Raw genomic sequence first — 22,286 nt, forward strand, 5'->3', positions numbered from 1 at the left:
CGTCTGCAAACAAAACCCCAGCAACCACGAGTTTGACACGGCCACGACTGCTCAGAATCGTCAGACCAGAGAGTCATTCCCCCACCTGGTCCCTCCGTAGCATCGGATTGGGGGGGCAGACGTGCGTCTCGTCTCGGATGATGGGCTCCCACGAGTCAAAGCGCAAATACTGAGATTGCCGAGAATTGACAAACCCCTTGGGAGACCAGCAAGGGGCTGTTAAATGGCCCTTAAAGATGCACAGTCTCCCCTTGTTCGTCCCGTCCGAGAGCCTTTGACCTATCGACTACACGTGCTTGTCTCGCAATGAGCTACCACTAACCCCCACGTGTCACCCCCAGCCTCGAACCATCAGATCTAAGCCTGTCTCTTCTTATAGCTCCCACTTCCTCGTCAGCAAGCAGCTCACTTCTAAGCACACCAATTCAATGCAGACCAACAGCAACGTCAAGCTGCTGGCCGTCCTGGCCGACCCCGATGATGCCGAGCAGAGCGAGTATCGCTTCCTCGTCGATGACGCCCACGTCCGATATGTGACGCTTGATGGGGGCCTCATATCTGGCGTGGATCGCACATATGCCCCCGTCCTCCTCGCGCAACTGCCACCTTTTCCGCCCGGCGATTGGAACGAGGGCCGCGTAGGAAAGGACGAGCGCACAGGGGAGCCGTGCTTCTGTGAGACGAGGCGGAGCAGCCTCCCTGGCATCGGCGACGTCTGGCACAAGACCATGATCGATCACCTGGAGCTCCACCAGCTCGACCGCGTGCGCCAGACCCTCTACCGCGTCACCCACCCATCCTTTGATCGCCCGGTGCTGGCCAAGTTTGCCCAATTCCCTTGGGAGATCCCCTACTTTGCTGCCGAGACCACCTCATACGAGTGGATCCACGGCCGGGGCATCGGCCCCGCGTTTCTCGGACACATCCACGAGAACGGCCGAGTCATCGGCTTTTTGATTGAAGAGGTTCCGGACGCCCGGACCGCAGAACCCGACGACCTAGCCGCGTGCCAGCGCAGCCTACAAAAGCTGCATGAGCTGGGTATACTCCACGGAGACATCAACAAGCACAATTTTCTAATCCGAGGCGGCGACGGCGAAGCCGTTCTGATCGATTTTGAGACAGCACACAAGTGTACGGACCAGGAACTACTAGACGCAGAGTACAAGCATCTGCAGGATAGTTTAGCGGACACGTCAGGGCGAGGAGGTGCAGGTATGGCGAGCGATTCAAGTTCAGATTGAACGAAGCAAAGAGAGAGAGGATCACAGTACTTGGGTACAACGCCAATTCGGCTTGAGCGTACCTATTGCTTCATGCATTGATTCTTTGCAAATCATGATGGACGCACAAACATGAGTGATCCGTTGCCAAGCGGGTACACTTTGTCATTCATTACTAGGGGACAAGGAGCGATTGGCTCACTGCTTGCAGGACTCATGTAAGTCTCATACATGATCAGTAAACATGTTATTCAACAGCTAACCACATATCACAGGCATTGAGCTTTTGATAACAGAATAGACGAGACTTTCCAGATTTTTTAACCAAAATGCTACATTGTGCTCGCCAAGTCGAGGAATCTCCAAGACATCCATTGTTACCCATCCGCCTAACCAACGCCAAAAGCGCCATGGAAAATGCTATCTGCACACAATTCTATCGTACTCAAATGATCTGCTGGACGTACTGGGGTCCGAAACCAGCCTCGCCAAACTTGGAACCGGGAAGGGAAGCGATAGGCTTCTCCTGGAGCTTGCCGTTGCTACCACGCTTGAGAGCAACAAGGCCGGAGGGGCCGTCCTGGTTACCGGCAAAGACGTGTTGGGCGGTGGCACTGAAGCTGATCATGCGAGGCAGGAGGCCGCCCGTGGAGACACTATCGGCAAATGTGAGGGTGCCGCACTTGGCGATGGTGAAGTGGGCAATGGAGTCGGTGTCGTAGCCCGAGAGGCGGTTGGAGATGTAGAGATCCTTGTTGTTGGGTGCCAGAATGACCTCGCCGACAGCAGCCTTCTTGGGGTCCTTGGGGGGCTGGTCCTTGCCGTAGGTGGAGATAGTCTGGCTCTCGGTGAAGGCGAGGGTATTCTCCTCGTAGGTAACCTTGTAGACGATGGCAGTGTTGGACAGCTCACAACCAACGATGTAGTGAGTGGCCTTTTCAGCGCCGCTGGGGTAGAAGACGCCATGGCGGGGACCGCAGCCAGCAGTGACCTTGTTGTTAGAGGCGACCTTCCAGGCGTCGTCCTTGGAGTCAATGATGACAACAGAGTCGGTGCCCAGGTCGTTGACAGCAAAGTAGCGACCAGAGGGGTCCAGGTTAGACTGGTGAGGGTGGGAAGCAGCCTGTCGCTCCGTGTTGGGGCCAAGCTCTCCGGGAGACTTGATGGTCTTGATGAACTTCAGGCCTCCCTTTTCTGTGTTCCAGACGTCGATGGTACCGTTGCCGTAGGCGGCGCCAACAAGACGCGTCTTGGCCTTGTTGAATTCGAGGTGGACGACACCGTTGCTGCCCTCCTTACTCTCAGTCTTCTTGGTGAGCTTATTGCCCTTGAGGTCGACCTCAAAGAGGCGGAGGTTGTCCGAGTTCTCATCGACGGCGTACAAGAGGTTGGGGGAGGAAAAGGCCATCCACGAGTTTCCGCCCTCAATCTCCTGCTCGAGGGTGAGCTCGAACTTGCCGGCGTTGGAATAGAAGTCGGCGATGTAGATGTGGCCAGAGTTGCCAAGGAGGATGCGCGCCGAGAGCTTCTCGGCGGCGGCGTAGGCTCCACGGGGGGTGTGGGGGAGGGCCGAGACGGAGGAGGTGAGAGCGGCCGTGAGGCCGAAGATGGAGAACTTCATGATGGAGGATGATTGGTATCGATGTGTAGTAGATTTCAGTCGCAAGTGATAACTAGGAAACAAAAGAAGTCGCTGGACGGGGTATCAAAAGCTAGAAATGCAGAGAGTCGAATGACAAGAAGGAGGATCCAGTCCTTCGGGTTCTTGTAGGATGCTGACGAGAGATTTTTAAAAGTGGGAAATGAAAGGGAAAAGTTGACGGATCTTGTTTCTGTTTTTGTCAGAAGGCTGTGAAGGATGATGAGAAAAGAAAGGAGTAAGGGGTAGAAAAAGCTAAAACGGTGATGATCAACGAAGGGTGGTGGGAAATATATAAGCCTCAGCCCTTGGAAAAGCTTAGACAGTGATCCATGCGGCGGGGAGTGAACATGCAGGGCTTGTAAGCCTTTGAATCACGGCAGGTGAACAATGAGTGACTATTGGATACGAAACACCGCGTCTCCTTGTCATGGGCGGCTGCTCAAAGCCTCATTGACTGGGTATGTCTTGTTCACATATGAGGCGGAGGCGCAAGCAGGGGGTGGTTGGGCTTAGGGGGGCACAGACAGGAACGGATGGATAGGAATAGATACTTTCAGGGGCTGTGTGACTAGGCTGAGCGAATAGTATGACTTGACTGCGTCTTGCACTTTTACAGCCTGCTTTTTCAGAGAAGGAATAATGGCCAGGTGATTAAATGCCAAGAAATCTTCCGAGAGAATTGTGTGAGATGAGTGCGTTTTGGTGACCGAGATGCACATTGTGAAATGAAAGTCTCGTAAAGAAACAAAGTTTCTGATCCCCGATGAAACGAAACCCTCACCGAGTAAGCGGGGATGGCCCAAAGACCAATCCAATCAATCCCGCTTGCCAAGCCTCAAGCGGGTTGTAGCTCTAGTTTCACGGGGAAGCCTCACACCAAGAATAATTGGAGGGCGGCTAAGCAAGCCACGAGAGAACTTGAGACGAAGCGCCTAAGGGTCGATGCAGGGGGTTTTTCGTGTGTCGCGTTTATAACAGCTGAGCCCTTTTTTCTACTTGTTTAAGCTTGATTGTTGAGAGCCTGCTTTTTGGTAAGGCTCTATACCGGATGATTTGGTAGTTGGTGGCATAGCTGAGCATCCTTGTCATTTCGAAGCTTGAAACACCAATCATTTGATGTAATGGTGTTCATCTCAAACACTAAAAGGACCTGCTCCTCCATTTATTGCAAACGAACGAAGGAACCATCTCATCCTCCTTTTTCATTGGCAATATATTTCCCATTCTCAGTCTTGGCTCCTGGTGTCGTGCGTGCCATTCACCTGAGTTTGGTACATACCGCTCCTTGCAGTAACTACCCGGGAGTTTAAGTAACCTTTACAGGGTAAAAAGAAAATAGCTTCAGACAGCAAAAAACATACAACAGCGGGGATTCGCTGGTCGTCACCGACCCAACTACTAATCCGCCCCTCACTGGCTTATCTATGGGAGAGCGGACGGGATCCCGAGTTCTCCAGTGGGTATGGTCGTATGTGCTGGATTGTGAGCAGAATGAGACTCAAGTAGAGGGTGTGAGTGGGAATGAGCAACGTCCTTCAATGCCCCTAAAGACTTGATACACAATGACCTTTGACCAACCACGAGAAGTGCCCTGTTCCCTTGTGTCAATGTTTAAACGTTGCTCCAACTGGTGTCTGTTGAGATGAGGCTCACATGATATGCTGCCGGGTCTTACATTCTATATACCGAACCGCAGCCTGGGCTACGAACACTACCATGCCACTTTTACCAAAGCCTTCTCAGACGTCTGCAAGAGATCGTCTAGGGTTAAAATTCTTTCCGAATACATGCTTCCATCTTCACCGTGATGTAATTCGGAGGGTTAAACGTTTGCAAGCGTCATATCCCAAAATGGCAATACAAGTCCAACGCAACAAGAGGATGATATCTCGATTTGACGAGAAGCAAACGAATGCATTCGACGAAACAAGCTTATAGCTTTAGTCCTCAGAGCAATTGTCCTCGATTTTCATGAGCCTCACAAACGGATACAGACTCGTAGTGTATAGACAACCCATTGTTGAATGGCCTCAACCAACGAACATGAATAAAGATGAAAGTTGCATTGTGTTTCCCTGTTCATCGCATCTCCATCTCGAGATACGACTTCTCTCAAGTCTTGATTCCTCGTAGATTCTTCATCTCGGAATCCTCAATCCCTCTCGAGATACCCTCAGGATCTACTTCTCTAGACGTCAACAACACCAACAACCGTCATCATGAGTTCCCAGGTCCCCTCTGCCGGCTTCCACCCCGCCAACCCAGACGAGCACACCCACACTGTCATCTTCCTCCACGGCGAGGACGAGACTGCCCGCCTCTGTGCCCAGCGTTTCGGAAGACTCACCGGTTCGTGCGGCCAGACTCTTAGACAGGAGTTTCCGACTATTCGCTGGGTCTTTCCTACAGCCCTAAGCGCCAATGGATGGTTCCCGGTTCTTTGGCGATATGAACCCACCACCGACCAGCATCTTCAGACTGAGGGCCTTAGCATTGCCGTTATGCGTCTTCGATCCGTCATCCACAGAGAGGCCGAGACCCTGGGGCGTAGATACCATCGAATTGTCATCGCGGGCTTCAGCCAGGGTGCCAGCGTTGCAGTCCTCACCCTGCTCAACTTCAAGTTCCCCGAGGACCTCCAGGTTTTCCCACGCCTCGGTGGTCTCTTTTGCGTTGCGGGACGTCTGCCCTTCGCCGGCCGTGACCTGGAGCAGATCCGAACCCTTCTCGACCTCCCCGACAAGCCCACCAACAACTTGGTAGTCTCCCACACTCCCATCCTCGTCCAGCACAACCACGACGACCAAGACACCCCCGTCCGACACGGCTGCCAGACCTACGACGGACTGGACTTTGTTGGCGCCACCCCTATCTGGCGCGAGTACCTCTGTGGCGGACACTGGTTCAACAGGCCCGCCGGAGTTGATGACCTTGTCGCCTTCCTCGGGACGGCCCTCGGAATTGGACGCTGGGGACAGAACCGGGGCGATGTGATTTGGTCTGGTCGACTTCCGATGCCCTCGCAGGTCGAAGTTGCCGCCTACTTTGGCAAGACTGTTGGTGAAGATGAATGGTAAGGTTGTCATGTGTCGAGGCTTCAGATGAACTGAGCCCGATGGAAAGGATGAAAACGTCGTCCGGTGATTTGAGATGAAAAAGGCATGATACCCCGGTGGAGGTAATAGCAAAGACGACTTATGACGATGATGAAAATACAGCATAAATGCGATTAATTAATTGGTGAATGCCTAAAAGTGACCGTCTATCGTCCAAACTAACACCTATAACACAAGACGCCTTCGTCTATCCATTTTCATAACCCATTTCCAAGAACAATTCCATAACCTGCCGCCCCTCATTCATAATCATCCACCTCATCATTCATCTACCATGTAATTCCAACCGCCTTGCCCTCATACTTTTCCGCCTCCCCAACAATCAAGTTCTCATACATCCACCGTCCCACATCCTCCCTCGAGATAGTATATCCAAACTCCTTAACCTCAACACCCTTGACGGGATCCTCAATGCCCACACGGATCTTGCGGTCCGGCACGGCCCCGTCGACGAGAAGGCTTGGCCGTACGGCGACCCACCGCTCGGAGCCGGCCTGCAGCCGCTCCTCCATGACCCTCTTGTCCTCGTGCGGCACGTGTAGCGCCTTGTACAGAGGAAGAAAAGCGATGGGCACGTCGCGTTGGAACTTGGAAATTCCTGTGGTGCTGATCACGGCGAGGAGAGGTCTGCCGGTTTTGCCCTGCTGGCGGAGTGTGTCAAGAGCTTTGAAGAGAGCGTCCATAGCCTTCTCGCAAACATTCGGGTCCTCGGTGGTGAGCTTTGCAAAGCTGAATACACTGCCGATTGTGAAGCACACAATATCGACCAGACGAGATGGATCAGCCGGGTTTATGAGGCAGGACGCCACAGCCTCTGCGTCATGGGCGTTACCCTTGATGGCGACGAGATTGGCCGGGTTGGAAGGGAAGAGAGTCGAGAGCTTGTCTGGGTTGCGGCAGAGGGCGACGCAGGTGTGGTTGTTGGCTACAGCGAGCTTGAGGGCTGAGAGGCCGCAGCCGCCAGTGGCACCAAAGAAGGCGATGGTTTTGGACATGATTGATTGAGTAATTGGAGTGTGTGAGTGTAAGTGGTGATGATGTTGGTGTGTTGTGTGTATCTTGTGAATGTGTTGTTATTGAGATGAAACTGATGATGTTCTCTTCATTGGGATGGATTAGCTCCTTTCTATATATTATATCCATCCCAATCCTTCCATCTATGAAGTCGTCAATGCAGCTCCCAAGACCAGAGTTCGCGCGAAGCTGCCTCCATAGGTCGGTACCGTAGTACTGCTAAGGATCACACCATTCACCACAGTAATTCCCAACAGCACTAACAAATGACACGTACTGCGCCAAGATCTGCATGTTCGCGTTTCGCGCTCGTCTCTCGTCCTTCGCTTGAAGGATTTCGCATCCCGGCAAGTGCCGCGCGAAGGAACGCATCTGTAACTGTTGAACAAGGGCTCCTGGGTCTGATTTTCGTATTTTCTTCTCTGAGCCTTGGATTCATCATCTCCATTCGGTTTCAGCCGATGAATCCTTTGGTTATGTACCGCTCATCACCACGTCTAGCCCTACAGTGACATTTGCGGGTACATCAATAATCGTCATTCTTTCAATACAACACGACTATCACGGCTCACAACCTCATCAATTTCCCTTGTCGTAATGCTCCTTACGTCCATCAACATCTCCCCAACATCCTCTCCAACTCTTTCTCCCCCTTCTGCCACTCCTCCTCAACCCTCTCCCTCCTCCCATCCCTGACTTCAAACTCCACCGTGACATTCTCCCTCGGCTTCATCATCAGCCCATCGTCAAACCCTCCCTCAACACTCAGATCCGTCCCTTCAGGAACCTTCATGTCTATCGCCCAGATCATCTTGGCCATGATTGCCATCAACGCATGCATCGTGTATTGGTCTCCCACACACCGTCTCCGCCCGGCGCCAAAGATCCATGTGCTCTTGCTGTGCTCATCTGTTTGCTTTTCTGGGTCTAGGTAGCGTGTTGGGTCAAACACTGTTGGGTTGGGGTGCACGTCTGGGTTGTGGAGGATGGCAAAGGCGTTGACTATGACGTTCGTGCCGCGTGGGATTAAGTATCCTTTGTATGTGTCGTCTGAGTCTGTGACGTGTGGGAGACCGAGAGGTGCTGAGGGACGCCATCGGAATGTCTGGCACATGGTTAACATGTCTGAATAGCTTCCAGGCTGAAGTACTCACCTCCATCAGACAGGCCTTAAGGTAGGGCATCTTCCCTACATCCTCGCCCGTTGGCATCCTCCCTCCACAAACAGCTTCCACCTCTTCCCTAGCCTTCTTGAGAACATCTGCATGTCCTGCCAAAGCCACGACAAAATTGGTAACCGCCGCACTTGTAGTGTCAAACGCAGCATCAAGCAGTCCTCCCGCTAGCCACTTGACCTCCCTCTCCGGCATCCCCTCCCCCAGCAATCTCGCCATCACAGGTTCATATTCCCCAACATTCTTATCTCCATCCTTCCGCCTCTGCCGGTTGCTCGCGGCTCCCGCCAGCATCTCCCAATAAAAAGTATCCTGATGCTTGCGCACAAAGTAGGCATCCCTCTTCCACTTTGCAAGAAAGGTCGGGAGCCACCGTAACGGTGCAATGAAGTCGACAGGAGGTGTCTTTCCTGGCTCAAGCAGCCTCGTGACGAGTTGTTGTCGGTAAAAGTATGTTCCCAGCAAATCTTGGTTGATATGTGCCTGACCGCTGAGAACAATAAGTGGCGTACTGAAGGCCCAGACGCGCAGGTGCTCGAGGAATTGAGATGGACTGTCGCATAGGGCCTTGATACAGCGAGCCCCCACGGCGTCGAGGATGGGCATAATACCCTCAATTCCCTGCTGACTTAGGAACCACCTCGCAGGCCGTTTCCATCGCTTCAGTAGCCGGTCATTGCGCTGGAACAGGTAAATCTGGCCAATATCAGGCTCAAAGACGTGGTTCAGCGCAATGTAGTTGTACGGTCTGCCCGCATACGTGCTACCCCTGCGGTCATAGAGCTCATGTATGTCGTCAGGGTCGTGAAGCACCACCATGTTCATGGGACCAGCTTTGATCCCTAAGATTGGACCATAGCTCTGTGCCCACTTGGCAAAGGTAACACAAGGCTTTGAAAGCGGTACGTCGAGGATGTTGCCAAGGAAAGGCGTCGTTGGAGGTCCTGGGGGGAAGTTCTTTGGGCGACGGGTTGCCAAGTAGGCTTGAAGCAACAAGGCTGATACTAGAACGAGGACAATGGCCAGCAGTACTGGTGAAGACAAGGGGTTGAATTGAGAAAGAGGTATCGCGTAAACATGGGGGAACTTGTCTAAGAAGTAATGGATAGTCATGGCGGTACAGTTGATGGTAGCCTGACCTTCAATATCGAACGTAAAGATTCAGGGTTACTGGTAAGGAAACTCGATATCTGGTCGTGTATTTGCCGAGTAGAGTAAGAATTGGTCAATAACTAAGTAGCATTACGAAAACTACCATCATCCCCATATCGTCTATTTAATACTCCCCAGCCCTATCACTGTCCACACAGTTCGGCTCCCGACAGCTGCGCCATCCACATATAGCCCCCATTTCTACTGCGACACATTCAGCAGTTCTTCGAGATGCCACCTTTAGAGGCTGACAGAGGCTTCTATATACGGCTCATGGATTGAAAGGGCAGTCATGATGCATGCATGCTTGAGCGTCACGCCTTGTGTGACAGCCAGCCATGTCGATCCACTTTGAAAGCGATAATTCCGGTACTCTGGATAGGCAAGCATGCTCTTTAAACGTTCTCGTCAAAAACCTCGTGGTATGTCTCCGCATTTATACGCAACGGAAGTAAATTCAACTCGACACGTCCTGCTGAGCCTGTCGAGTCGTTGCCAAAGCTCTGCCGTTAGCCCTGACATAGACTCCAAGGCAATACAGGCTCTTGAGGTAAAATACAAGGCAGAACAGCTAGCCTAAGCAAACGAGGCGCATCACGAGGCAGTAATCACCAAACAGGCCTCACCGCACTTCGGCGTGCGAACCCCAGGGTGTCATGGCGGCCTCCGTACTGTCGAATACGAAGCCTCGCTGCTAGGAACCTTTGACAGAAGGCATCCTCCGGCCAATCCCCCGTGTGGAAGGGTTTCACTGGTGTTGTGTGTGGTGCATGATATAGGACGTCATAGAAGTTTGGGTAAGTTTCTCCCCTTGGTGTACATCTTCTACTCTCCTTCGCGTTTATGGGCTTCTCATTAGAAGGTTGCTATTATTAGGCTGCTGTCTATCATAAAAGCGCGAATGCCCTCATTCCCATCATGACTCTCATGTAGACTATTTTAAGCACAAAACCTTACTGCCAAATGTAGAAATGTCTCGGCTCATCATTGGCCAGAAGCTCCTCATCACGAAACATCAGAAGCAAGTTCCTGCATTACACTTCTTCACAGCAAAACCACAAAATTTCAGTGCAGGGAGTGGACGGCCGTAGCCATTACGTCCACATTATCTTGATCTCTCTCTCTTTTCACTCTCTACTCCGCGTGTTCGTCCTGGCCCCATTATGGGTCTTTACTGGTGTCCTCCCTCTCACCGTGAGCAAAATATAATCACAAGAAGAAAAGAGCCATTACATACAAGGCCCTAGGACGCGCCGGTCCGCAAAAGCCATTGTTTCATCAGAGCAGAAAAACAAATAAACACAAAGAGATGCTATATAATCAGAAAAAAAGGGGACCGTCGGTGAGGAACAAGAGCAGGACGGACATGAAGAGACGAGACTACAATCATAGCCAGTACAGAGCGCAGCCAGCAATGAGGATTGCGAAGGCGCTGGCACCGTTCCTCGAGCCAGCGTTGGAGCCCTTGCCCGAGTCGGCGCTAGAGCTTTCCGAGCTGGAGCTGGAGCTACCACACTCCTGGTTGAAGCTACTCGTATCACAGTTGGTGGTGTCAGCAGGCGTGTCGCTGCTCGAGTCATCGCTCGAGTCGCTGCCAGAGCTGCTGCCAGAACCACCAGAGCTAGAGCCGGAACCAGATCCAGAGCTAGAGCCAGAGTCCTTGGAAGTATCCTTGTCCTCGCTATGCTCGTTGGCAGGAGCTCCGCTGCCGCCACCGGGAATGGTAGCGGGCTCGTCGTCATCGTCGTCATCTTCGTCCTTGTCTTTATCCTTATCCTTGTCATCATCCTTGTCCTTATCCTTATCTTTGTCCTTGTCCTGTTCCTTGGGCTTGGTCACCTTCTTGCCCTTGTCCATGTCGGTACCGGTAGCCTGGAGAGAAGCAATGATGTGGTCCTTGTCACCATCGACAATGGTGTCGTTGGTGCCGCGAACATTGTTGTACCAGTAACTCTTGCCCTTGTTGGTGCCGGGCGCGGTGGGAGAGTTGAAGCACTCAATCTCAACATCGGAGAAGGTGGCATAGAAGTATCCGTTGTTCTGGATATCGGGAGCCTCCCAGTCAATGGTACCACCAGCCCAGGCCCTCGTACCCTCGGCGTTCGTCTCCTTGCCGCCAGGCCAGAGGGAGAGCTGCACACGGGAGGGAGTCTGGGGGAACTCAAAGTTCTGCGAGGTCGCGTTCCAGGTCTCCTTCTTCTCCTTGGTGCGGCCGAGCTTGCCATCGATGTACCACTCAATCTTCTCGGGAGTCCAGCGGATCTCGTACTCATGGAAGTTCTCAAAGGTGTCAGACAGGGTGATGTTCTCCGAGTTCTCGTCTATCACATGTGTTGTCAGCATTGACCGGTGTGGCGGTTAGGGGTATCACGTGAACACCCGACGCCGGGTGACGTGAGGGTGCAACGCAGGGCGACGGTGGACAACTTACAGTTGGTAATGCCCTGGAAGTAATAGTTGGTCTGGGCAGTCTCGAGGTCGACACCGACAAATTCGTAGTCGATCTCATCCTTTACGTCAGAGAACAGGATAAAGGCAGTAACGACACCACGGCCGCGACTGGTCTTGAATCGAGCCTTGACATTGCCGTACCACATGTAGACGGTGGAGGATAGGAGAGTGCCGACACTGTCCTTGGGCATGGTGAGGAGCACATTGTCCTTGAAGACGGCGGGCTCGCCCTGGGCAACCCAGTCGCTCTTGGAGGAGTCACCGAGGTACTTGCTGATGTCGGTGATGCGATCAAGCGAGTTCATCTTCATCGTGCGGTCCTCGCAGACGGGGGCGGGAACGCAAGAGTCGAGAGAGAAGGACATGGTAGGGTCGCAACCACCGAGGCAGTATGCGCCAACACCGCATTCACCATAGGCTAGAGAATTGTCAGAAATGCGAGTGATTAAATGGTAGAGAAAGGAGTCATACTGGAGCAGCAAGGAGATTCCTTGGGACACTTGCTGTTGGCGGTGCACTTGACGGTTTGAGCGCTGACCGAAGCGGCGCCCAAGAGGGCAGCCACAGCAAGAGATCGCAACATTATGAATATTGTCGAGTAAAACGGAGAGTAGCGATGCAGTCGAATATGCTGTTGCGAAAAAGCACCTCGAGTCGGTATCAAGCGACAAGAGGTTCGCAATCAAATATTAAGAGATATGGCAGGTCGAATGCGAGGTAACGACTGCCGCGAAAGAGAAAAACGAGGAGGAAATATCCAAGAAAAGCAAAAATTAACAATCAAATCAACCCAGCAAAACGAACGACTCTGGTTGTTGTTGATGTAGGTGCAGTGGCCGTTATTAGGGGAGAGCTTAGCTGTTTTGCTTGGCCGATATCAAGCGTGAGAGAGAAAAACAGGCGTTTGGAATGCGGGCCGCGATACAGTTTGCGCGTCTCTTTCCGAAATGTCTTCTTTCAACGCTCCCTAGGCCTTCTGTCGATCTCGTCGAACTTTCTTCCTAGCGAGAGTAAAACTGAAGATGTCGCGTGGTGCTGCTGCTGCTGCTGCGCTGCACTTTCGCTGTGCTTCGGATCGGGCGATCGGGGGTGTGTTGGTTTGCGGGATCGGTTTGTGTGACGGGGTGAGCGAATGGACGTGTGATAAGCGCCGCCGATATCTCCCTTCCTTCAAAGGAAACAGAGAATAAAGGAGGGCAAATAAGAACAACAACAAAAACACCACAAAAAACGAAGGATTAAGGAAACACCAAAAGTTGGTTCCCAGAAACGACTGTCGGGTGATGAAGGAATCAAGAAAGACGGACAGTCCCAAGCCAGGGAAGGAGTTTACCTAGTTCCAGACAAGAAATGGAAGCAAGCCCAAAAAGGCAGCCCCTCAAAACCTGCATCCATGACATTGGATGGCACGGACGGAGGGCGGGCCTCTTGTGCCGGGGATCCGCTCCCATGCTCGCTCGACCCGACTCCAGACGAAGCAAGACAATAACGCGCACACGAGATTCCCAGTCCAAGCTCCCCCCTCCAGCCAATCCAGTCTCCCCCTCAACAGCTCGCCCATCATCACCAGGCCTCGGTACCCCGGCTGGCCCCTGATTTGGTGGGTGACAACCCTACCTGAGTGGGCGACGGCCTCGTTTAAGGCGGAGCCAGGTCTTCAATGGCACTCTCCTGGCGCGCGAGATAATTAACCAACAGAGCCAGCCCAGCCGGGCCCACCTGTTTGCCTTGTCCGCTCCCTTTTGACGTCCAGTCTCGTGCCCAGTTTTTAGCCCGAGGATCATCAAACACAGGGAGGACTCTCGACAAGATCATCACCATGACTCGATCCAGGAGTTGACACACTGTCGGAGAAGGGGAAGAGGCCAGGCAGGCAAGGGGAAGCTTGGCCGTCGTGTGTTGGTACGCATAACCGAAATGGTACCAAGGCACACTCGACTCAGCGACAATGAATGATCTCGATGGAGTCGATGCCAATCAATGCCAATGCAACGCCGAGACTGATACGGAGCAGACACATGATCGCCTCTTGAATTGCTCCCCCCTCATTCGCTGTCGTACGGACCAGCAAAGATATCCACAGATAATTCAAAGCACAGCTTGCTAGCCCTTATCTTTATGCAAAGAACCAAAAACACTTGCTCACGATAACCCATCTCTCCTGGACTGTCCTGTCCGTCACCTGACGTGATGGCCTCTCTGCCCTGGTTAGCTCTGTTCCAGCTCTCGTCACAATGCCTTGCCTCAGCTTCAGGCTACCATAGATTCATCAATCCCTGCCCATAAGCTACAACATCATACCACCCAATCCTATCCCAATAAGCGTGCACTTAAGGCACACAACCAGTAGCAAACAATGCCATGTCGTTGGCGTGTGACAAGTTTCCATATGCCTTCGACGCCATCATGCATCGCCGTTGTCACCGCTACCCCCTCAGAGCAGTCAATCACTCTTGTCGCACAAAGCATCACGCAAGCCTCGACGCCACAATGGCACACGACAGCCCAATGCCACTCTGAGGGAGACATCCTAGTCGAGGCGTTCTACAGTACTTCACCCACCAAAGGTACCAAGCCAGGCCAGAGTCGTAGTCGCCTATACCAGATTGGGCCAAGAAGCTCACCTTCAAGCTTCAGTCATGCTCAAGCCAGCCGTGTAATTACATCCTCATGTTGCATTAGAAAACGACGCAGGGTTCCGGCGACTTCCCTTCCGTCAAAACCTGACCGCCATCTCTCATTTGATCCATTCATTCCTGTCACCCAAAGTTACCCCGAAAGCCAAGCTTAGTGTCTCACTGTATGCATCTCGCTCGGCGCATGCAACCAGGGTTGAGTGTGGCTGACGAGGAACACCATGGCCGAGTACCATTGTCCGTACCTAGCCATCCCTGGTCTACGTCCCCATCAAAGTCATTGTCCGACACTCGAGACTTGTCTCCAAAGTACCTCACCACCCAAGGGAGACACATATAGCAGTCGACAGCCCTTCAATAATGTCGCAAACTCGTCACAGCCAAGGCCAATACAGGTGCTTCAGGTGCAAGGAAACAACTCCAGGCGTTGGGGTATAAGTATAACCAATCCTAAATCGAGCAATCTCGTCCTTCCTCCGCCTGAGAGTGAAGAAAGGGGAGAAAGAAGCGAAAAATGAGAAAGCCATCATAACGCTCCAGGTTCCGTCTTGCAACGGTTCATCCATCCCATCCCTCCGCGTCTTGCTGCTCCATTATCTCAACTCGAGGGTCCCAAGAAGCATCCGTCGAACCATACGGCCTCCAGAAGGACCGTCCCAACCCGATCCAGCAGCAATTTATTCCCCCAGGTGCCGTTCCATCTCCATATTGCCCGTCCAGATTCCAGCAGCCATCGAAAGCCGCCAGTACCAAGTGTTGCTACAACGAGTGTTCCATTTCCCATCCCCTCACGCCGTACAACAAATCCATCAAATCCTGCTCCCCTTCCGTGTCCGGTCCCAAAGGGTGTAGCAAGGCCAGTTGAAATCCGCCATATCTCGTCGTTAAACAATAAGAAAAAAAAAAAAAGGTACGAGTAACCATTAAACAAGTTCAGTAAAATCTGCGAAGCGAACGCCGCCGCTGAAGCTTTCCGTATTTTTGTGCTTTTCATCTTTCCCCCTAATGCCATGAGTCTTGAATCAGAAGAGCCGAGCCTGGTGGCATCTCCTGGCGGGTTGTGACAGATCACAGCCCGGCCGCGTTGGTACGAACGCTTCGTGAGGAGACCAGTCTACCAATTGCAGTGGTTGACTTATCCTATCTCCCCTTTGAATTGGCAAAGAGATCTGTCAGGGGGTTAGTCTGACTTGCTTGCGCAAATGGTCGCCCCTTAGCGGCCGAGCTTCGTGACCATACCCGGGAAATGCTCTTTGGCGTACTGCTCGCAGGCCTAAGTCGATGGTTAACATGGCGCATGTCCTTGTCAAAGCAACTTGTTATGGAGCTCGTACCTTGGCAGGTTTGCCGACCTTCTGACCAATCACCTTCCATTTATTATTTTCGTACTCTTTAATGGCGTTCAACAACGCTTGACTCTGATAAGGGGGAGGTCAGCTTGGTTGGTCAGTGTACAGGGCGAACGGTGGTTACCTCGTCCTCAGCAAACTCGGCATAATGCATGTCCTAGACCCAGTTAGATATTTGAGCTCAGATGATGTGATCCTGATCGGGAGACATACCTTGTACCAGTGCTTCTTCACAGAGCCTTCTGTTCTCGTAGGGAAAGTCTACCAATCATGTTTTAGCCTGCAATTCGTACCCTCGGTTCGCACAGTAAAGACCTACCTTCGCAATCTCTGCCCAACTGTTTCCCGCATCTCGCATTTGCTTAAGCCGCAACTCCTCTCCAGGTGTCCAGGGAGTATTGGTTCTGCTCTTCTTAGCTGGCGGAGGCGCGACTGGAGCTGCATTCGCATCGTCTGTGGGGGCTTGGGGCTGGGGAGCCGCCTGAGGAGCCACCTGGGGAGCAGGGGGTGCGGGCGCGGGCGGTTGAACTTGCGAGGGGGTGACGGGCGCGGGCGGCGCATTCGTGACCGGAGGCGGGGCAGCCGTAGGCGCGGGTCGCTTTCGCTGGCGACCAGGCTGGGTAGGAGTCGGGGTAGGAGCCTGCTGAGGCGGCGGGGGACCGTTGGGCGGTTGTTGAGGAACGTTCATGGGAGGTTGAACGGGTGCAGGATGATGTTGCTGCGGCGGAGGCGCCATGTTTGGCTGAGGAGCGCCGTAGGCAAACTCCATGCGCTCGTTCCGGCGGGACATGTCCTGCTGGTACGACGGATGAGGATTACTATGAAGGCACGCTGGTTAGTGGTGTTGCTTCTCCTCGGAGGAAATCGCTGTGGTCATAATTTGGCATGGCGATGGCCAACAAAAGAACAAGCATCCCGAGTCACTCCAGGAACGAGGACAGGTAGCCCAGTTAATGCGAGCACATCGATAGCCGGGGGGTATAAACCAGAGAAGAGAGGCGGTGATACGCAGCTTGCAGACGTCCCCCCAGTGCGATACCAACATGAGAATACCCCGTGGCATAGCCGAGACTGCGCCGTGTAGCAAAAGCCATGCCCGAGGTCATGCTCGGCGATGTACAGGAAACATGAGAACCAAGGGGTGTACTCACTGGATTTCATTGGGTTGATGAGTGTTGGAATTGGAGTAGACATAATCTGGCATAGGGCCAACCTGCCACTGCTGCATGTTCTAAATACGATGACGAGATCAGCATCAAGATCCACAAGAGTGTTCGATTGAAGGGGACGAAAGACGATGAACCAGGACCGGGCGACGAGAGACCGACACAACCGCAGGTACAGCTGTTGGAGTCAAGTCATGATGGTCACCAGGAGCCAGAATGACTGGTCAGTCATATGCAAGCGTGGGTCTGCAACACGCGCAACCTGTGTGGTGACGCGACCAGGGTCTTGAGGCTTGAGCTGTGCTCTCAATCCCGCGATACAGCCATGGCCCGCAAGTCACTCGCAATGCGACGGGTCGTCATGAAAAATATTTCTTGCTCCTTCTGACATGAGAGGCGTTGGGCTCATCAGGAATCATGACGGGCCAGGTCTCTCTTTCACACATGACGCGACCGCGTCAAAACGCGCGAAAAGAAGCAATCAAGGAACGAACCAGACATCGCGTCATTGAAGAAGAGTGAAAACTGTACTTACGGGCAAATTTTTTTAAATAGTCCGAGGGAAAATAAAGACAGGTGCCAAGGCGTGAACTGTTTGACAACAACCGGGGCAAGTAACGCACACCGGATTGCTAGGACAAGACAGATACACGAGTAGAGGGTGTTCGCGTGTTTGAGAAGTTCTCTGCCAGATGGGAGCTAGTGATGTGTGGGCGAAGGCAGGGTCGAAATCTGGTTGGTAAGAGGGACGTGGTGTGTGGAAGGCTGCCCGGGTTTTGTGTCCGCGCAAGTGTCAACAGCTTGTTACCGCGATGGACTTGGAAAAAAGTGTGATTAATCTTCTGCGAAGGCTGCGCTTGTTTCGTTGGGGTTAGTACAGTTCAAAGATTGGTGAAAATTGAACCTTCCACAGGTTTCGGCACAATGCATGGCTGGGAAGAAAGTGTTTGCAACGGGCGCGGTCAGATGCCGTGCTGCCTCCACGCGCCGAGGTGAAATGGGGAACCAGACCGAAGCCCCAGTTCTTTCTGGTGGTTGGGATGAGTCTGAGCTGGGGCTGATGCAATGGCCAAGTCAAGTTTGAAGCCGAAGCTCAAATGTACATTATGAATGTGAAGCGCAGGTGTGTGAGGGTGTTGTGTGTACATCAAAGGCCGATGGGGTGCGGGTAAGAGTCGCGGGTGAAAGAGTAAAGAGCATATTCATGTGGTTGGTTGACCAGACTAAGCCCCGGTGAAGCTCACCCGGAGCTCAACTCGGCATCAACGGAAGACACGACGCGCAAAAAAAAAACGTGTGCAAATGAGAATGGGCATGATTTGAAGACGCGGTAATAGCCAAGGGCGATGTTGACAAGGACAAATGTAGAATAAAGGCTTACCTGGGACACAAAAGGCCACAGGGGAATGCGACAAGCACGCCTGTTCTGGCGGCAATGGTGACGACAGTAGGTGTCGTGACCCAGAACTGGATGGAGGTTTGGTTGCAGAGGCAACAGGTGCAGCAACGAGCAGGGCAAGATGCAGTGGATCCGCCGAGCGAGGATGAAGCTTGAGATTTCGGGCAACGTGTAAAGGGAAGTACAATCGATACCTCGCATCCGTCGGTAGGATCGAGGATGAAGGTGGACAGGCAAAAAGAGGCCTGGGAGAGCGGACGATGGACGGTACCTCGAGGCAAAGTAACTCGGGCAGGACCTGGGAAGTCGCTGGGACCTGGGGGAGGGGAAGGTGGTCGATGTTTTGGACTGGCTCGCCCTTTTTTTTGGTGGAAAGGGGAGAAATGGGGGAATGGATTTTTGGGCACAGCGCGACTGAAGGCTACTGACCCTTGGGAAAAGTGGGGCTTCAGTGATTCGAGGCGGTGGGGCATACTGTGTGATGGGATATCGAGACTGTGCGATCAGGCAGTTTTTGGGAGCGGCAGACAGTGCTTCTATGACTCAGCGGGTCCGCTTCCTGCACGGGCCTTGATGCAATCCTGCGCCCTGGGAAACAACTTGGACCAAGAGAAAACAAGTACTGGCAGGTACGTGCCCTTCGTACCTGCTGTACCCCGTCACGTTCTCACCTCTGTTTGGTTTACGCGCGTCTACCCCCGCCTTGCAAATTCCCAAGCCACTATGGGGTCAAGTCAAGCCTCAAAAAGGTTGTTTGCTTGTTTCGTGAGGGTGCGTTTGTTTGATTGATTATCCGAGTAGTAATATGGCCAGCGTCGCTTCCATTTTGATTGTCGTGGAATATTCGCCGGGAGAGTTATGTGAGGCCTCTCAGTTTGATGAGCCCGGCTTCTGTTGAATCAGCGGCTTCCGCCACTTCCACCGAAGCGGGATGCTCGGTTCGCCGTTCGCTGACTGGCTGACAGGTGCTGCAAAATCATCATGATTCTCAGCAGATTGGTTGCCCGATCAGGCGAGATTTGCCAGTCAGAGAGCAGCGAATAGTCGATACTCGGGTCCAGTGTCTAGGGTATGTGCTGGGGTTCGTGCGATTCCATGTTGAAGCAGCTCGTGACCCGTGATCTCTTCGGACTGCTCCTTACTACCGGCTGGCATCTCAATGAAGAGCCGCAAAACTTGGATGAAATTCTTCAGTGGTTTTATCTCTTATCTCTTCAAGACACCTCTCGCGTCATCCATGGCGCGAATCGTTTCGCATCACCTGCTCCAGCAGTTGGCTGATAGCCTATCGCGAGTGGCTCACACGAATTCGGTTGTCGACGAATGGCAGGTGATGATCCCCGCTCGGCTCTCGATGAGCCTCTGCGCTTTCCAGTCACGTACAATTGGCACATTTGGCCATCCAGACAGATGTCGTCCCTTTTAGCCTGTAGATGCCCGGTACGTGTCTCCAAGAGACGGACCAGGCTCAGAGCCGCATCTCGCAGGAGGATGGATCTGCCCGGATTCTCCACCCAGCGTCCCAGTCGGCGAGGGAGGAGGGTACAACGGGTACCCGGCAATCTGGACGCGTCTCGAGCTAAGATCGTGACATTCAACTCGTGTACCTCTCAAGTCTCTCCCTCCTCGGGACTGGGGCCGACACTCCCAACTTCCATGCGACGTCGATGGCATTCTGCATTGAATTCTGATACTTCTGAGCTTGTGTTCCTGCATTTGCGGCTCAATTCATTGAAAGTGGTCGATTACTCAGTCGTTTATTTCCCCCAAGTGACCAGCCATCCCCGCACACGCCAAATCCTCCTTTCCTCTTCATTCACCCTTAAGCCATGTCTTGTTCAATATTGCTATGCTTGCCAATTCAACCTCACCAACAATATTCGCAACAGTTTATTTCACCTTCGGCCATTATACGGCGAATACCTCCTCACATAAACTATAACCAGTGGTCATCTGACATAAATGTTGGGAGAAAATATCTTCGCCTGCCATCGTTGAGCACGTGTCTAGGGTAACTTCAGCCTCCGAGTGCTCATTGTCAGAAATCATTTTCAAAAGCAAGGCAGCTGTCAACCCTGACTCAAGATGCTTTAGGACAAGGCCAACATGGCCGACTTTGACTGCTATGGCGATCCGGCATCCAGCTCCCTCGTCTCCTCCACCTTCTCTCGCCGGAGTGCCGATCCCCGCTTCGAAACACGCTTGTCATTCACATGGCCTGATGTCCCAGGTCGACATGTGCAGAAGCACGGGGCACTCCCCATCGAAACATAACAAACCCACATGCCTTAATATATCGGGGAAATAGATTCCGAACACCAGGGCATCAGGTTCACCTATACGAGGAGATTGTAAGCCCGATACGAAGACCTCGAGACCGAGACCGCTCTACGTCGGCCCTTATGCCACTTCCAACAAGCTGCAAGTTTCGAAACTCGTCGACCCCGTGAGTCGTGGGATGAAACCACCCTGGTCGCAGAACTGGCTGCCAATTGGGACGACTACAACCTCTTTGCTGCCATAGGGCCAAGCGATGCGACCCTGCCGGTAGTATAACGATGGGTACGGGGACTTAAGGCTGGGCTTGAAGAATCTCAAACAACTCAATGGTGTTTCATGCCATCACGGAAGCGGCTATCGCAGAGTATCCATTGGAACATCGGCCCTGCGCATTGTTGACTACGGTTTCCCGAGCGAGTGAAACACAGATTGACGAACCAGACTCGGGTAGACTCGATGCCGGAGCATGCAGTATGGATAGAGGGTTACAAGCCCTCGGCATGACAGTCACCACCACACAACGGCGAGGCCGAGGCTGTCAGTTGGCCAGCCACTCCGCAGTTGTCAACAAACAACTCCTTCGCTAAGCCAACTTTTGAAAGCTGTCAGTTTCAACTGCAGCCCGTCGCGCCCAAGAGACTCCTGAAACACCACGGGTTACTCTGAGGGGTACATCACCAACTTTGCAAACACTCACGATGGCGTTTTATAGCCCTTCTTCCAAGTAGTTCAGATGAACTACGACTCGAAGCTCGAAGCGAAGCTACACAAACATCTACATTGAAACTGTGGTGCCTCCAAACATTTCCCCAGCCTCGACATCTCATCTAGCAGTTTCAGATCTGTTCACGTTTGATCGCTGCTTCAGACCTCACACAGGAACTACAGCTATCCGGATTCACTGCGCCTCCTGTCAGGTTCGGCACAGCCGCATCCGAGTTTCGGAAATCCTACCATCCGAAGGTCGACGGTGTGTTTCTCCCCAACGTCGCCGTGTAAGACCTCCGTGTCAGAAACTTGAGGGCATTCAGAGTTTTGCTTGGCGCCACAGCGCAGCAACTCTGAGGGCGGCCGACCCAGGACCGATAGCTGCAGCTAGTGCACCTTAACAGGAGCTATATGCATGGGTTACAAGACGAAGATCTCTAGCAAGGGGAGATCAAGCTACATCAACACCTCGTTACATGGTCCCCTTCACCGCTGTACGGTCGCTGTCCATCCCTTGCCATCGTAGTGTTTTCGCCAGCCGGGGCTCTAAGAATAGACAGGACAGATGAGTGCCCGGGTTTACGAATCACGTCGCCATCAAATCAAGAACCGTCAGGTGCCGGACAGAAGGTGTCTCGTCTCGCTTCGGCGCCAGCGTTTCCTGTTTCTCCGTCTCTCGCCTCTGGGGGCAATATGTTTCCATGGTCGATAGCACAAGCTCTTCCCCTGACCATGCACGGCACATCCTCCACTTCTCCTTGACCGTGCTGCGGACCAGCAACCCCAAAGGGGATCGAGACGAAGCTGAGAGTGGACATGTCGATGGAGCAAGACATCGTATCCCAAGGTTTGGCGAGAAGACGTCCCCAGAGCCAAGGCTGGCTGGACTGGCCTTTTGTCTAGAAGAAGACGTTGGCATCCACCCAATCAGCACAGGGGCCCCACGGCCCGCAGAACGGTCTTGTCTTTGGACTG

At 52.9% G+C, this 22,286-nt stretch overlaps 7 protein-coding genes and 1 non-coding gene across 8 annotated transcripts; 2 read left to right on the top strand and 6 right to left on the bottom strand.

Moving 5' to 3' along the window:
- Positions 1-428: 428 nt before the first annotated feature.
- LRP88_01050 (uncharacterized protein) lies at positions 429-1,513 on the top strand (the record flags this gene model as incomplete). Its single annotated transcript, XM_083237749.1, has 2 exons — positions 429-1,233; positions 1,482-1,513. 2 exons carry the CDS (start codon positions 429-431, stop codon positions 1,511-1,513), a joined length of 837 nt encoding a protein of 278 aa, XP_083106254.1.
- A 155-nt stretch (positions 1,514-1,668) lies between these two features.
- On the bottom strand, positions 1,669-2,844 carry LRP88_01051 (Lactonase, 7-bladed beta-propeller-domain-containing protein; the record flags this gene model as incomplete). Its single annotated transcript, XM_083237750.1, has 1 exon — positions 1,669-2,844. One exon carries the CDS (start codon positions 2,842-2,844, stop codon positions 1,669-1,671), a length of 1,176 nt encoding a protein of 391 aa, XP_083106255.1.
- Positions 2,845-4,221: 1,377 nt separating this feature from the next.
- LRP88_01052 lies at positions 4,222-4,337 on the bottom strand. The gene has a single exon (XR_014475137.1). It is a non-coding gene; the product is annotated as a 5S ribosomal RNA (ribosomal RNA).
- Positions 4,338-5,084: 747 nt separating this feature from the next.
- Positions 5,085-5,942, top strand: LRP88_01053 (alpha/beta hydrolase; the record flags this gene model as incomplete). Its single annotated transcript, XM_083237751.1, has 1 exon — positions 5,085-5,942. One exon carries the CDS (start codon positions 5,085-5,087, stop codon positions 5,940-5,942), a length of 858 nt encoding a protein of 285 aa, XP_083106256.1.
- Positions 5,943-6,250: 308 nt separating this feature from the next.
- LRP88_01054 (NAD(P)-dependent oxidoreductase) lies at positions 6,251-6,976 on the bottom strand (the record flags this gene model as incomplete). Its single annotated transcript, XM_083237752.1, has 1 exon — positions 6,251-6,976. The coding sequence occupies one exon, from the start codon at positions 6,974-6,976 to the stop codon at positions 6,251-6,253; it is 726 nt and encodes a 241-aa protein (XP_083106257.1).
- Positions 6,977-7,608: 632 nt separating this feature from the next.
- LRP88_01055 (cytochrome P450) lies at positions 7,609-9,283 on the bottom strand (the record flags this gene model as incomplete). Its single annotated transcript, XM_083237753.1, has 2 exons — positions 7,609-8,100; positions 8,150-9,283. The coding sequence occupies 2 exons, from the start codon at positions 9,281-9,283 to the stop codon at positions 7,609-7,611; spliced, it is 1,626 nt and encodes a 541-aa protein (XP_083106258.1).
- Positions 9,284-10,708: 1,425 nt separating this feature from the next.
- On the bottom strand, positions 10,709-12,356 carry LRP88_01056 (concanavalin A-like lectin/glucanase domain-containing protein; the record flags this gene model as incomplete). Its single annotated transcript, XM_083237754.1, has 4 exons — positions 10,709-11,080; positions 11,162-11,643; positions 11,754-12,191; positions 12,245-12,356. The coding sequence occupies 4 exons, from the start codon at positions 12,354-12,356 to the stop codon at positions 10,709-10,711; spliced, it is 1,404 nt and encodes a 467-aa protein (XP_083106259.1).
- A 3,266-nt stretch (positions 12,357-15,622) lies between these two features.
- LRP88_01057 (SANT/Myb-like DNA-binding domain-containing protein) lies at positions 15,623-16,986 on the bottom strand (the record flags this gene model as incomplete). Its single annotated transcript, XM_083237755.1, has 6 exons — positions 15,623-15,682; positions 15,744-15,827; positions 15,883-15,915; positions 15,972-16,019; positions 16,078-16,576; positions 16,910-16,986. The coding sequence occupies 6 exons, from the start codon at positions 16,984-16,986 to the stop codon at positions 15,623-15,625; spliced, it is 801 nt and encodes a 266-aa protein (XP_083106260.1).
- Between the last annotated feature and the right edge of the window lie 5,300 nt (positions 16,987-22,286).

Source organism: Fusarium phalaenopsidis (assembly GCF_050370095.1).
Source record: "Fusarium phalaenopsidis strain FUZ10S chromosome Unknown contig_32278, whole genome shotgun sequence".
NCBI lineage: Eukaryota > Fungi > Ascomycota > Sordariomycetes > Hypocreales > Nectriaceae > Fusarium > Fusarium phalaenopsidis.